This window comes from Jaculus jaculus, chromosome 3, assembly GCF_020740685.1.
Source record: "Jaculus jaculus isolate mJacJac1 chromosome 3, mJacJac1.mat.Y.cur, whole genome shotgun sequence".
NCBI lineage: Eukaryota > Metazoa > Chordata > Mammalia > Rodentia > Dipodidae > Jaculus > Jaculus jaculus.
Window position 1 is genome coordinate 88,183,329 of NC_059104.1, and position 16,055 is coordinate 88,199,383.

At 39.7% G+C, this 16,055-nt stretch overlaps 1 protein-coding gene across 5 annotated transcripts in view; it reads right to left on the reverse strand.

Moving 5' to 3' along the window:
• The window catches only part of Ccdc15 (coiled-coil domain containing 15), a 154,737-nt gene extending 138,929 nt beyond the window's left edge, over positions 1-15,808 (reverse strand). For 4 of the 5 annotated variants that reach the window (XM_045145105.1, XM_045145106.1, XM_045145107.1 and 1 more), the window contains exon 1: positions 14,848-15,300. In XM_045145105.1, coding sequence (XP_045001040.1) covers positions 14,848-15,015 — 168 coding nt within the window. In that variant the 5' untranslated portion in view covers positions 15,016-15,300. Of the gene's footprint in view, positions 1-14,847; positions 15,301-15,725 lie in introns of those variants that run through there. The other variant, XM_045145104.1, reaches the window with a different exon arrangement.
• Positions 15,809-16,055: the final 247 nt, after the last annotated feature.

Here is a 16,055-nt window from a genome sequence, read left to right on the forward strand (position 1 = left end):
GGTCCCACGTTAACCAGATGTACAAGAGGGCGCACGTATCTGGAGTTCATTTGCAGAGGCTGGAAGCCCTGGCGCGCCCATTCTCTCTTTCTCCCTCTATCTGTCTTTCTCTCTGTGTCTGTTGCTCTCAAATAAATAAATAAATAATTTAAAAAATAAATAAGTAAAAAATCTCCCAACTAAAAAAAGCACAGGCCCAGATGGATTCACTGCTGAATTTTACCATACCTTCAGGGAAGAACTAATGCTATTGCTTCTTAAGCTTTTCCAGGAAATAGAAAAAGAAGGAATTCTACCAAATTCCTTCTATGAAGACAGCATCACCCTGTTACCAAACCCAGGCAAAGACAGAACAAAAAAAGAAAATTACAGACCAATCTCCCTCATGAACATAGATGCAGAAATTCTCCACAAAATATTGGCAAACAGAATACTAGAATATATCAGAAAGATCATTCACCCTGACCAAGTAGGCTTTATCCCAAAGATGCAGGGATGGTTTAAACATATGCAAATCGTTAAATGTAAATACATTATATAAATGGACTGAAGGACAAAAATCGCATGATCATAACATTAGATGCAGAGAAAGCATTTGACAAAAATCCAACAACCCTTCATGATAAAAGTCCTACAGAGACTGGGAATAGAAGGAACATATCTCAATATAATAAAGACTATTTATGACAAGCATACAGCCAACATATTACTAAATGGGGAAAAACTGGAAGCTTTTCCACTAAAATCAGGAACAAGACAAGGGTGTCCACTGTCCCCACTTTTATTTAATATAGTACTGGAAGTCTTAGCCATAGCAATAAGGCAAGAGACACACATAAAAGGGATACAAATTAGAAAAGAAGAAACCAAGTTATCATTATTTGCAGATGACATGATTCTATACATAAAGAACCCTAAAGACTCTACCATCAAACTGTTAGAGCTGATAAAAACCTACAGCCATGTAGCAGGATACAAAATAAATACACAGAAATCAGTAGCATTCCTATATACTAACAACAAATACACAGAGGATGAAATGAGAGAATCACTCTCATTCACAATTGCATCAAAGAAAATAAAGTTCCTTGGAATAAACCTAACCAAAGAAGTAAAGGATCTCTACAATGAGAACTTTAAAACACTCAAGCAAGAAAATGCAGAAGACACTAGGAAATGGAAAAATATCCCTTGTTCCTGGATCAGAAAAATCAATATTGTGAAAATGGCAATCTTACCCAAAGCAACCTACACATTTAATGCAATGCCCATCAAAACTCCAAAGGCATTCTTCACAGAAATAGAAAAAAAATCCAAAAATTCATTGGGAATCACAAATAATCTCGAATATCTAAAATAATACTGAGCAACAAAAATTAGGCGGGAAGTACCACCATACTTGATATTCATCTATACTACAGAGCCATAGTAACAAAAACAGCATGGTACTGGCACACAAGCACATATATAGAACAATGGAACAGAATAGAAGACCCAGATATAATTCCAGGTAGCTATAGCTACCTGATATTCCATAAAAGTGCCAAAATTCTCATTTGAGAAAAGATAGTCTCTTCAGCAAATGGTGTTGGGAAAACTGGATATGTATCTGTAGAAGGATGAAAATAAATTTTTTTCTCTCTCCATTCACAAAAATTAAATCCAAATGGACTAAAGACCTTAACATCAGACCTGAAACTCTGAAACTGCTAGAGGAAAAACCCTTCAACATGTTGGTCTTGGCACAGACTTTCTGAATATAACCCCAATTACTCAGGCAATAAAACCACAGATTAACCACTGGGACCTCATGAAATTACAAAGATTTTGTACTGCAAAGGACACTGCGAATAAAGCAAAGAGGCACCCTACAGAATGGGAAAAAACCTTTGCCAGCTATACATCTGATAGAGGATTAATATCTACGGTATACAAAGAACTCAAAAAGTTAAATAACATGAAATTATACAAGCCAATTAAAAAATGGGCTATGGAGTTAAATAGAGAGTTCTCAAAAGAAGAAATATGGATGGCATATAAGTATCTTAAAAAATGGGCTTCTGTGTGTGAAGGAAAAAACTCAGTAGCAGAGACCAGTAAGTAAAAAGGAGATATAAAAGGAACAGAAAAGAAGGGAGGAGGGTACTTAATAGGTTGGTATTGTATCTATGTAAGTAGAAGAATAGATTAACGAGGGTGAAAAGGCCCAAAGATAGGTCAGGGGAAGAGATTGAGTAATGAAAGGAAAGGTGGAGGAAGAGCTAATCAAAATCTAAGAGGATGCAAATAAATTATATGGAATCCTCCGGTTTCAGACAATTGAACACTCAGGAACCTTAGGTCATTGTTAGAAAATTTTCAGTGCCAGAGATGGAGTACCTACAGTGAGTTTCTGGCCAGAGAGGTCTCTGATGCCCCCAAAACATTATCGGCCATTGCTGAGGCCCTTGGCTTCCCATCAGGAATCGACGCTAAGACCCTATTGCCGAAGACCCCACATACTTGGGCTACAAGGCTACTGAAAAATACTGCTGGGACTGAGCTGATAACCTCCTCCATGTAGACCAGCTGACGGAAAGCTAGAAGAAGCCATTCTACATGTAGTTCAATGGGAGAAGGAGTTGCCACCAGTGAAGATACTCAACAGTGAGCACTGTAAGCCTTATAATTGGCCAACCAGGCCAAATGAGCCAACAGGTGCAATACTGGCACGTCTGTCATGGTGGACACCAACTGCCCTCCAATGGGACTGGCGGCCCGCTCCATGGGGGTGGGGAGGGAATACATCCCTGATACTGAAAACTAACAGGTTGTCATGAGCCATAGAAGTGTAACATCTGCTAATGTCTGGATAAGTGTATATACTATGGTTATCAAACTGCCCAGTAAGCACTTCTCTTAATATTTATACCCTTATATTAACGCTACTCTCACTTTGAGTAGACAATCTTCTCTTTTCAGATGGAAGTGACCTTGGGATGACTCAGAAGATATCATAGTGCTGGAAAGAAGTGACTGGGGTACTGAGTAACATCTTCTTTTTTTTTAATATTTTTTTTTTTGTTCATTTTCTATTTATTTTTTTGAGAGTGACAGACACAGGGAGAAAGACAGATAGAGGGAGAGAAATAGAATGGGCGCGCCAGGGCTTCCAGCCACTGCAAACGAACTCCAGACACGTGCGCCCCCTTGTGCATCTGGCTAACTTGGGACCTGGGGAACCGAGCCTTGAACCGGGGTCCTTAGGCTTCACAGGCAAGCGCTTAACCGCTAAGACATCTCTCCAGCCCCTGAGTAACATCTTGATTACACCTTCCAGACACAAAATGGCTTGCATATCCATGACCTTCACCGTGCCTGACACTACCTACACAAGACCATCATAAGAGGAGGGCAAAGATCATGACAACAAAATAAAAGAGAAACTGATTGAGATGAGGAGGAGATATGATGGAGAATGGAATTTCAAAGGGGAAAGGGGGGAGAGGGAGAGTATTACCATGGGATATTTTTTAGAATCATGGAAAATGTTAATAAAAATTGAGAAAAAAAAATGAAACCTGAAGGAAAGACAGCTGAGATCAACCACGGAGCTACTGAAAGGGATATAGGCAGAACTGTGTGAACAAGTCCATGCTTTCTGCACTCTCCTATCCCCCAACAATCAGAATCACGAACCTCCAGCATTCAGCCCCTGGCAGCAGCGCATCCAGCACAGCTGATGAGAACTCCAGCTCCATGACATGGAAGGAGCGAGGTGGGCACTCAGCATTGGTGAGATTAAAGCCACCCTAAAAGGTAACAAGGCCAATCGACCAAAACAAACAAACAAACAAAAAAAAGGTGCACAGACCTACATTGGAATTGCTAATCTCTATTTCCATTCCAGGGCAGGTTATGGGTTTCATATTCTTGGTTGGCTTTACCATTTTCAAATAATCTGTATTTGGGGGTTGATTACTGTGGCCTTTGATGCTTTCAGATTTATAGGGCCTTGCTTCTGGCATTATTGGAGGCAGGGTCTGATTTAGATCCAGACTGACTTGGAACCCGATTCAGAACAAAATTCTATACCTCCCAGCTGACAGGATTAAGGGTATAGAGCAACACACATCCTCAGGGATTTTGGCTTTTTCAGGCCATCTGTTTGTTTTAATTCCCAAAGTTGCATACACTGTGCTGGTTATTATTGAATGTATATATTGCTCATTGCAGTTTAGAATTTGCTACCCATTCCATTAGAACACTTGCTTAGCAAGCAAACTCAACACTGAGGATTACTCTGTGGTTGGATTGGGGTATAAGAGCTACACTTGGCACCTTAAACTCATCATGAAAGTACATAAAGGTGGATCGCCACATCTAAGAACACTGCAGTTAAGTAGAAAGCCCAAGCATTAAATCAATTCAGGGTGCAAAAGTCACTACTTTATAATACAAGAAACACAAAGAATCAAGACAATACAATCCCACCAAAAAATTATAAATCCATCAGAAATGATCACCAATTAGAGTGTTTTAGATGAAATGCCTGACAAAGATTTAAAAAAAAAAAAAAAAAGACTATCTATACTCAAAGAAATCAAAGAAGAAAACAAAGGAATTAAAAAAGAAAAACTCCTGAAAAAAAACACAGGAAACCAGCTTAATGAAAGGAGGTCATTAGAGGACATGAGTAAGGTAATAGAAATAATGAAGAAAAACAAGGCTGAAATTCTAGCTCTGAAGAATACAGTCAGTCAAAAAAGAAAAAAAAAAAAAGAAAAAAAAAAACTCTGTGGAAAGTCTCACCAGTAGAATGGATGAAGGAGAGGATTGAATATCTAAACTAGAAGACTAGGTGTCAGACTTAATACAGACCAACAATAAGAAAGGAAAGCTAATAGGAAGGTATGAATGGGAATTTCAATATATCCGGGATACTATGAAAATATCAAACACAAGAATTTAGAGTATAGTAGAAAGAGAAGAATTTCAATCCAGAGGCTTAGTAGGAGTTTTCAACAAAATCATAGAAGAAAATTTTCCCCAAATCAGGAAAGAAATACAGATGCAGATCAAGAAGCTGTTAGAACACCAAACAGAAAAATACTGGGAAAAAAACTCTCCTCACCATGTTATAATTAAACTACTAAACACACAAACCAAAGAAAATATATTGAAAGCCTTTAGAGAGAAAAGCAAGTCACCTACAAAGTCAAGCCCATCAGAATAATAACAGATCATGGAAAATGTTAATAAAAATTTAAAAAAAATGCAAAAAGAAAAAAGAATAATAACAGATTACTCAACACAAACTTTAAAAGCCAGAAGGGCTTGGAATGATGTATTCCAAGTTCTGAAAGATAACAACTGTCAACCAAGATTACTTCATCTTGCAAAGCTATCTATCCAAATTGATGGTGAAATAAGGACATTCCACAACAAAAACAGGCTAACGGAATTTATGACAACTAAACCAGCTCCACAGAAAATAGTGGAAGGAATCCTTCACACTGAAGAGAAAGCAAAACACACAAAGGAGGAAACAGGAAAAACACAAAACATACTCAAAATTAACAGTTAAAACAAGCAAGTAAAGGGAAAACAGAAAGCACTACAAAATGAGAAGAATAGCCAGAATACACACATACCTTTCAATAATAACTCTTAATGTCAATGACCTCAATGCCTCAAGCAAAAGACAACGGCTTGAAGATTGGATTAAAATGCAGGATCCCACCATCTGTTCCTCATGGAAACTCATCTCTCAATAAAAGACACTGTCTTAGGGTGGAAGCATGGAAAAAGATATTTCAAGCAAATGGGCCTAGGAAACAAGCAGAGGTTGTTATCCTACTATCTGATAGGATAGACTTCAAGACAACATTAGTGAGGGAAGATAAAGAAGGTCATATTATTCTGGGTAAAAAACACTACAAAAGGAGGACATTACAATCCTAAACATATATGCACTTAACATGGGGGCTCCCAATTCCATCAAACAAACACTATTAGATTTATGTTCACAGATAACACAAACATAATTGTAGTGACTGACTTCAATCCCACTATCATCAATTGACAGGTCATTACAGCAAAAAATAAACAGAAAGACATCTCAAATAAATGATGTCTTGGAACAAATCGACCTAACAGATATCTACAGAACATTTCATCCAAATGCTCCAGAATATACATTTTCTCAGCAGCACATGTAACATTCTCTAAAACAGACCGTATGTTAGGACACAAGCAAATCTCAACAAAAACACAAAAACTGAAACAATCCCTTGCATTCTATCTGACCACAATGGGATTAAACTACAAATCAGCAATAAGAAAAACTACAGAAAATACAGAAATTAATGGAGGCTATATAGTACAGTACTGAATGACAAATGGGTGATTGAAGAAATCAATAAATTTATAGAATCAAATGATGATGAGAATACAACATACCAAAACCACTGGGTCACTAAGAAGGAAGACCTAAGAAGAAAATTTATAGCTCTACGTGCCTATATTAAGAAATTAAGAGTGTTCACAATTTAAAGCTTCACCTTAAGGCCTTGGAAAAAGAAGAACAAGGCAAACCAAAAATCAGTAGGCAGGAAGAAATAGTAAAGATTAAGGCAGAAATTAATAAAATAGAAACCAAAAGAGCAATCCAAAGCATCAATGAAACAAAGTGTTGGTTCTCTGAAAGAATAAAGAAGATTGATAAACTCTTAGCAAATCTGACCACAAGAAAGAGAGAAGAAAGTGAGGTAACCCAGGCCCAGAAAGCCAAGCGCCACATGTTCTCTCTCATATGTGGATCCTAGCTACAGATGATTGGGCTTCTGCGTGAGAATGAAAATACTTAGTAGCAGAGGCCAGTAAGTTAAAAAGGAGACATAAAGGGTAGAGAAAGGAAGGGAGGATGGTAGTTAATAGGTTGATATTGTATATATGTAATTACAATGATTGTAATGGGGAGGTAGTATGATGGAGAATGGAATTTCAAATGGGAAAGTGTGGGGGTGGGGACGGAGGGAATTACCATGGGATATATTTTATAATCATGGAAAATGTTAATAAAAATTAAAAAAAAAGAAAGAGAGAAGAGACAAAAATTAATAAAATTAGAGATGAAAAAGGCACCATTACAACAGAGACCAAAGAAATTCAGAAAATCATAAGTACATACTTTATGAATATATATGCCTCTAAATTTGATAATCTGAAAGAAATGGATGATTTCCTTGATTCATATGAACTACCAAAATTAAATCAAGATGAGAGAAAATATTTAAATGCACCTATGACAAGTATAGAGAACCAAACAGTTATAAAAAGTCTCCCAACTAAAAAAAGACCAGGCTCAGAAGGATTCACTGGTGAATATTACCAGACCGTCATGGAAGAACTAATACCACTGTTTCTCAAACTTATCCATAAAATAGAAAAAGAAGGAATTCTACTCAACTCCTTCTCTGAAGCCAGCATCACCCTCATACCAAAACCAGACAAAAACAGAAAAATGAAAGTTACAGACCAATCTCCCTCATCAACATAGATGCAAAAATTCTGAACAAAACATTGGCAAACAGAATACAATAATATATCAGAAACATTATTTATCCTGACAAAGTTGGCTTTATCCCAGGCATGCAGGGATGGTTCAATGAATACAGGGATGTTTCAACATATGCAAATTGATAAATGCAATGCATAACATAAATGGTCTGAAGAACAAAACTCGCATGATCATCTCATTAGATGCAAAACATGCATTTGACAAAATACAACATCCCTTCATGGTAAAAGTATTACAGAAGCTGGGAATAGAAGGAACATATTTCAACATAATAGAAGCTATTTATGACAAACCTACAGCCAACATAATACAAAATGGGTATAAACCTGAAGCTTTTCCACTAAATTCAGGAACAAGAAAAGGGTGTCCACTCTTCCCCATTTTATTTAATGTAGTACTGGAAGTCTTAGCTATAGTAATAAGGCAAAAGACATTCACAAATGGATACAAATTGGAAAGGAAGAGATCAAATTATCATTATTTGCAGATGATATGATTCTATAAATAAGGATCATTAAGGCTCTACCAGGCTCTACCAGCAAACTGTTACAGCTGATAAACACTTAGCAACGTAGAAGAATACAAAATAAACACACAGAAATCAGTTGCTTTCCTATGTACTAACAACAAACATGCAGAAGATTAAATCAGGGAATCTCTCCCATTCACAATTGGCTCAAAGAAAGAAAGAAAGAAAGTACCTTGAATAAATGTAACTAAGGAACTGGAGGATCTCTACAATGAGAACTTTAAAACACTCAAGCGAGAAATTGCAGAAGACACAGGAAATGGAAAAGAAAATCCCATGTTCTTGGATTGGAAGAATCAATATTGTGAAAATGTCAATCTTACTCAAAGTAATCTACACATTTAATGCAATCCCCACTAAAATTCCAATGGAATTCTTCACAGGAATATAAAAAAGCAATCCTAAAATTCATATGGAAGCACAAAAACCTTGAATAGCCAAAACAATTCTGAGCAACAAAAATAAGGCTGGTGGTATCACCACACCCGATTTTAAGCTATATTACAAAGCTATAGTAACAAAAACAGCATGGTACTGGCACAAAGACAGACATATAGCTCAATGGAACACAATAGAGGACCCAGATGTTAATCCAGGCAGCTACAGCCATCCGATTTTTGACAAAAATGCCAAAAAATATTCATTGGAGAAAAGACAGTGTCTTCAACAAGTGGTGCTGGGAAAACTGGATATCTATATGTAGAAGGATGAAAATAGATCCTTGTAATTCTCCAAGCACAAGAATCAAGTCCAAATGGATCAAGAACCTTAATATTAGACCTGAAACTCTGAAATTGCTAAAGGAAAAGGTAGGGGAAACCCTTTAACATACTGGCATAGGCAATGACTTTCTGAATATAACCCCAATTGTTCAGGAAATAAAACCACTAATCAACCACTGGGATCTCATGAAACTACAAAATTTTTGTACAGTGAAGGACACTGTGAATACAGCAAAGAGACAACCTATAGAATGGGAGAAAATCTTTCCCAGCTACATACACATCTAACAGATGATTAATATCCAGAATACATAAAGAACTCAAAAAAATGAGAACAGATGTCCAGTTAAGATGGCGGCGTAGGTACCACACCAAAGCAGCCTGGGGGGGAAAAAAGACCAAAAAAACTCAGGAAAATACACACTTTTACTAAAAAGTGAGGTGTATAGAAAATTGAAGCAGCAGCGGAGAAGTAGGAGAGATCCAGAGCATCCACAGCCCGCACAGGCCAGCAAAGGGGCCCCCGGCAGCTCCGCCAACCGTGGCGACAGTGGGATGCACCAGAAAGCCGCCAGATGCAGCTTGAACCGCAGGAAAAGACAGGTGCCGGAGATTCTACTCACACCTGCGCTCTCTGCAACTCAGGAAACGTGAAGGGAGACCGGCAGTGAGCAACGAAGGAGCAGACCACGATGTAGAAGAACACATGGAACAGCGAGAGAACCAGAGCAGCTGCGGCTGCCTCCCCTCCCCCACCGCCTGAGCACAGCTCCTGCGAACAGAGCAGAGGTCCCAGGACCAGCCACGCCAACATGGGCCGACAGCGGGACCCAAGCAGGAACAGAGTCCGGGAGCAATATCAGCGATTCCAACACCAGTAACAGCGGCCCCAGGAGCAGCAGCTTCAGAGGCAGCAACACCAGTGGACCCAGCAGCAGCAGCAGCAGCGGTGGGCCCAGCAGCAGCAGCTTCAGCTGCTGACAGACCCACCAGAGGCAGCTTTTGCAGGAGCAGTTCCAGCAGCAGGGGTGCTGATCTGCAGGGTCACTGTTGCCAGGCTCAGTTTGCCCTGCAGGAAAAGCCAGTGCCCAGCTCCAGAGACCAGACAGCAGCTCAACGACCCAGGAAGCAACTTGACTGAAACCAAAATCATCCAAGGTAACTGGGATTGCACCAGGGAAGGGTCTCACTTGCTCACAAGCTGACTTGGATCCCTCAACAGACCAGAAATCTTAACCTCTATGTTGATAGAGGATCTGGTTGTTATAATAACAACTCTGGCATACATACATGGCGCTATTTTTGATTGAATGGGTACATTGTTTAGTTAAATTTTAGAATCTGCCTGTATTTTATTCCACTCAGCCTACTTGAATACTCCCATATCAGGGAAACTCAACACCTAGGAGCACCTTTGTAGATACTATGAGAGCCTGAAGAGCCACACCTAACACCTTAAGCTTCTACCCTGAAAATATATAACATCAAATCAATTGATACAGCTAAGAATACCCAGCTAGCTAGAAAATCCAAGCATTAACTTAATCCAAGATGCAAAAATATATACATTATAACACAAGAAACACTAAAAAGCAAGACGATATAAATCCACCTAAAAGTACTAATGCATCTGAAATGACATCCAGTGAGAACGAGTTAGAGGAAATGCCTGAGAAAGATTTCAAAAGAATGATTGTAAATATGTTCAGAGAAGTCAGAGAACAAATCAAAGGAGTCAAAGAGGAACTTAAAGAGGAAATCAAAGGAATCAAAGAAGATGCAGGACACCAATTTAATGAAATAAAGAAGGCAATACAAGACATAAATAAGGAAATAGAAATAATAAAGAAAAACCAGTCAGAATTACTAGCAATGAAAAACACAGTTAATGAAATAAAAAACTCTGTAGAAAAGCTCACCAGGGGCTGGAGAGATGGCTTAGCGGTTAAGCACTTGCCTGTGAAGCCTAAGGACCCTGGTTCGAGGCTTGGTTCCCCAGGTCCCACGTTAGCCAGATGCACAAGGGGGTGCACGCATCTGGAGTTTGTTTGCAGAGGCTGGAAGCCCTGGCGCGCCCATTCTCTCTCTCTCCCTCTATCTGTCTTTCTCTGTGTGTCTGTCACTCTCAAATAAATAAATTAAAAAAAAAAAAAAAAAAAAGCTCACCAGTAGAATGGATGAAGGAGAGGACAGAATATCTAAGCTAGAAGACCAGGTGGCAGATCTAATACAGGCCAACAAAGAGAAAGACAAACTTATAGAAAAGTATGAGTGGGAATTTCAAGATATTCGGGACACTATGAAAAGATCAAATATTAGAATTCAGGGCATAGTGGAAGGAGAAGAATTCCAAACCAAAGGCATAGTAGGTGTCTTCAACAAAATCATAGAAGAAAATTTCCCCCAAATTGGGAAAGAAGTGCCAATACAGATACAGGAAGCCTTTAGAACCCCAGCCAGACAAAACCTGGAAAGAACCTCTCCTCGCCATATTATAATCAAACTTCCAAACACACACACCAAAGAAAAAATGTTGAAAGCAGTTAGAGAGAAAAATCAAGTTACCTGCAAAAGCAAGCCCATCAGGATTACAGCAGATTATTCAACACAAACTTTTAAAGCCAGAAGGGCTTGGAGTGATATATTCCAAGTTCTGAAAGATAACAACTGTCAACCAGGGTTACTTTATCCTGCAAAGTTATCCATTCAAATAGACGGAGAAATAAGGACATTCATGACAAAAGCAGGTTAAAGGAGTATTTGAAGACAAAACCAGCTCTACAGAAAATACTTGATAGAATGCTCCATGCTGAAGAAAAGGAAAAGCACAATATAAGGAACCTAGAAAAAACAAGCAATACTCAAATACTAGTTAACCGAAGAGAGTACAGGTAGAACCAGAACCACAAAAACAAAACAAAAAAAGAATGGCAAACATAAATACACACCTTTCAATAATATCTCTTAATATCAACAGCCTCAATGCCCCAACAAAAAGACATAGATTCGCAGACTGGGTTAAAAAGCAGGATCCTACAATTTGTCCCTCCCTCCCTCTTTCTTTTTGTGTCTGTTGCTCTCAAAAAAAAAAAAAAAAAAATCCTATGGCAGAGGAGGTCATGAGCCTTAGGGGTATAAAACCTGCTCTTGTCTGGATAAATGTGTATATTATTCTCACCAAACTGTCCTCAAAGTACTATAATTAACATTCATATTCTTATATTAACTGTTCTTACTTCTGGTTGGAGAAGCTTCTCTTTTCACATAATGATGGCCACTGGGATGACCCAAAAGGCAACACAGTGCTGAGAAGAAGGGACAGAGGATTGTCCAGCACTGAAACATCTCTATCACACCCTTCAAGGCTCAGGGTCCATTGCAGAAGAGGTGGTAGAAATAATATAAGAGCAAAAGGAAAGGTACCACTGCTTACAAGGCAACTGTACATACAGACAGAAACTGGCCTCTATATCCATGACCTCACAGTATCTAGCAATACCTACACAACACCCTTATAATAGGAGAGAGAAAAAGATGATGACGTCAAATTAAAAGACAAACTAATGCAGACAGGGAGGGGATATGATGGAGAGCAGAGTTGTGAAGGGGAAAGTGGGGGAGGGGAGGGAATTATCATGGTTTATTATCTGTAAGTATAGAAGTTGTCAATAAAAAAAAACTGACTTGAACGGGGCGTGGTGGTGCATGCCTTTAATCCCAGCACTCAGGAGGCAGAGGTAGGAGGATCGCCATGAGTTCAAAGCCACCCTGAGACTCCATAGTGAATTCCAGGTCAGCCTGAGCCAGAGTGAGACGCTACCTTGAAAAACAAAAAAAAAAAAAAAAAAGACTAAAAAATTTTTGAGCCAGGCATGGTGGCACATACCTTTAATCCCAGCACTTGGGAGGCAGAGGTAGGAGGATCACCATGAGTTTGAGGTTCCCTGAAACTATATAGTGAATTCCAGGCCAGCCTGGGCTAGAGCAAGACCCTAACTTGAAAAATCAAAAAACTTTTTTTGATGGTATACTTTATGCTTAACTTGCTTAAATTATATTTACTTGTTTCCCTATATGTAATCTCTCTATAAAACCTTGAAGCAGTTAATATAATCAATACACTAATCATGAAATGTATCTGTAAATACTAAGCAATGGATAGTCAATTCTACAGCTCTCACAACTGCTATTTTCCATAATCCTGGCAACCATAATCTCCCATCAAACTTCCACTTCAATCATTTGATCCGCCTGTAGAACTCTGAATAAACCTTGCTTACTTTCTACTGCCTCCAGTCCCTTTATAGAATTATCCACTCTCTTCTGTGACTATCCAAATTCTCTTAATCTTTCCTGGGTCACATCAACCCCAAGTCCTATCTTATATTAATTATTATATTCTAAGCACTTAATCACAGGCAGATTCTTAAATTCTTTGCTGAAAGCAGATAAGGTATCATATCATTTAATATGTAGATAAACATATAAAACAAATAAAATGAATATAGTACACTGCATTGTTTTGTGTGTGTGTGTGCAGATGCAGGTAACTTGTGCACATGCATGCAGAGGATACTGGCTTGCTCATCTGCCTGTTTCCTTGAGACAGAGTCTCGCATTGAACCTGGTACTCAAAGAGAGATCATTATGTCTCCTCCCTTAACACTGGGGTTACAGGCATGCATGGCCATACTCAGCTAATACAAGAGTGCTGAGTATTAACTCAGGTCCTCATGCTTGCACAACACCTAACCCACTGAGTTATCTCCCAAGCCCAACATTGTATTATTACTTAAAACTAAAATAAAACGTATTTCATTTCTCCTTTGAAATCAAGTTAATTAAGTGAACACATTCATACTTTTCCATCCATGTTCAGTACCTTGTCTATAGAGAACACCATACTTTGTATATCCTATATTTACTGTATACTTACACATTAGGTAAAAGTTATTTGATATAAAAATGAATGTGTGACTATACACAAGATTTGTTCCCTATGTATAAGCAGCTCACATTTCATCAGTAGAAGTAGACATATGGGATGGAGAGATGGTTCAGTGGTTAAGGCACTTGCCTGCAGAGCCTAACAACCCTAGGTTCAATTCCTCAGTACCCACATAGTTCGTTTGCAGCGGCTGGAAGCCCTGGTGCACCCAATTCTGTCTCTTTTCTATCTTTCTCTGTTGGCAAATTATTATTTTATTTAAAAATTTTTTAAGTAGATATATAACAATTTATAATGCAATGTGGTAAGTGCCAGAATAAAATCTGAACAAACAGGTAAGGAAAAGTTTGGTAAAACACTATCAAAAACCTTGTTGCAAAAATGTCCTGTATCAACTGGTGTATAAAATCCATTGTGCAAACATGCCCATATGTTTGCAAAACTTTCCCTTTAATTCAAAATGTTCCTATCTGCCATCTGTATCTCCTGCATTTCCATTCTTTCAGCATCAACAGACCATTTTTTTCTCGTTCATTCAAAAAATACTTCCTGAAAGACACAGTAGATACCAGAGAAGAAATGAACAAGAAAGTCCCATGCTTTCATTACACTTGTAACTTTCTCAGAATCTGTCAGAATTAATCTTGTTCTCCTTTATTCTTTTACTCCATCTTGCCTTAATGTTTGTTACAAACCTTATCATAAACTTTGAGCAACTAACGAGTGTTAATTGAAGTGTGTCATCCCTACTAATCTTCAGGCTATGGAAGATGTACACAGTAACTATCTTGCATAGAGCAAGCAATTAAGTTTGTGGAATAAACTGATACATAGGCTGTCCTAAGAACTATGGTCTGTACAGCAGGTGCGTGATAGCTATTTAAGTAATATTTCATTGGACTAACTAAAAATCCAGCAAATTTTGGAAAATACCCTGTTTATAAACCTAATGCAGGAACATAACCTGTGACAAAACAGAAACAGCATTCTCCAGCTGTTCATCTTTAAGCGCCAAAAATTAATAAGAGATGGCTAATGAAAAAAAGAGGGGCTGCGCTCACCATAATTAGGATCAACTGATACTCACATGGGCCGGGATTTGCGGGGTATCAGGTGAGGCAGGTTCCACCCACGCCCCTACCGGTACTATGCTCTGGTTCCTCTCAGCCAGCACTGCCAACACATCCTTGCTCTTCGTGGGGTTTAACGCCAGGGGAAACCTAGTGGGATCTCGAGACTTCTTGAGGGATGCCATATGTCCTGACACCTATGAGAACTAAGTAGAAAAGAAGAGCTAAAAATCCTCCAACCACCACCTGAAAAGCGCCGGCCTCTAAAGGGAGAGAAGCCCTGGCTGCGAGGCATAGGGATGAGGAAAACAGATGAAAGAGAAGGGCAGTAAACAAAAACGGAAGGACTGGCGCTGAGGGGACAGAGAAAGGATGGGTCTGGGGGAAGGAAAGCCGTGGCGGAGGTGAGCACAGCCTGGGCGTGAGGCTGGGCCGGACGGTCTGCGAGCGACGGGCCGGGCGGAGGAAGCGGAGCTGCCCAGGCCGCGTCGGCCGCGCACCGACCCGCAGCCGCTCTCGGACGCTCGGGAAGCCGCCTCCAGCTAACCGCCACCGCTCTGGGGACGCCGGGGACGCCGCCCCGCCCCTCCCGGGCCCGCCCCTTCCGGCCCGGGCGCCTCTGGGAGCTGTCAAGGCGTGGAGGGCGGGGCTGCGCGCGCCGGTGGCTCCGTCACTTCCGCTTTCTGTCCCGGAGAAGGGCGGTAGCTGGGCAGGCAGGGCGAGTGGGAGATGCCGGTGTCTGGTAGCTGTTCCTGCTCGGGCTCTGACGCGTGGGACTGATGAGCTAACCGAGTGGAAGCCACGGCTCCAGCCGGGAAAGGGACACACTGAGACAGCAATAGACGCTAACCCTCCATGCAGCTCGCTGACGTTTACACCGCTGTATCACAATTACCTTCAACACGGTCTTGTAGATAAACATCGCAGCCTCCTAAATGATCTCCTTCTCTGCTTTAAGCTCTACTTGGGACACTCCATTAAACCTGAGGGATACAAATTCATTTTTTCGGCCGGACGTGAACAAAATAAAGATCCCTTAGTTGGAGAATTTACAACAGAATAAAGGAAGTAATCAAACACATGAGTAAATAAATGATGCTAAGTCCTGTGGAATGAAATATTAAGTAAGATATCACAAGAAGGCTTTACTAAGATTCTTAGGCTTTTGAAGTTTTGCTTCTTTGTTTTGGGTTTTGCAGTGCCAAGGATCAGGGCCACACACGTA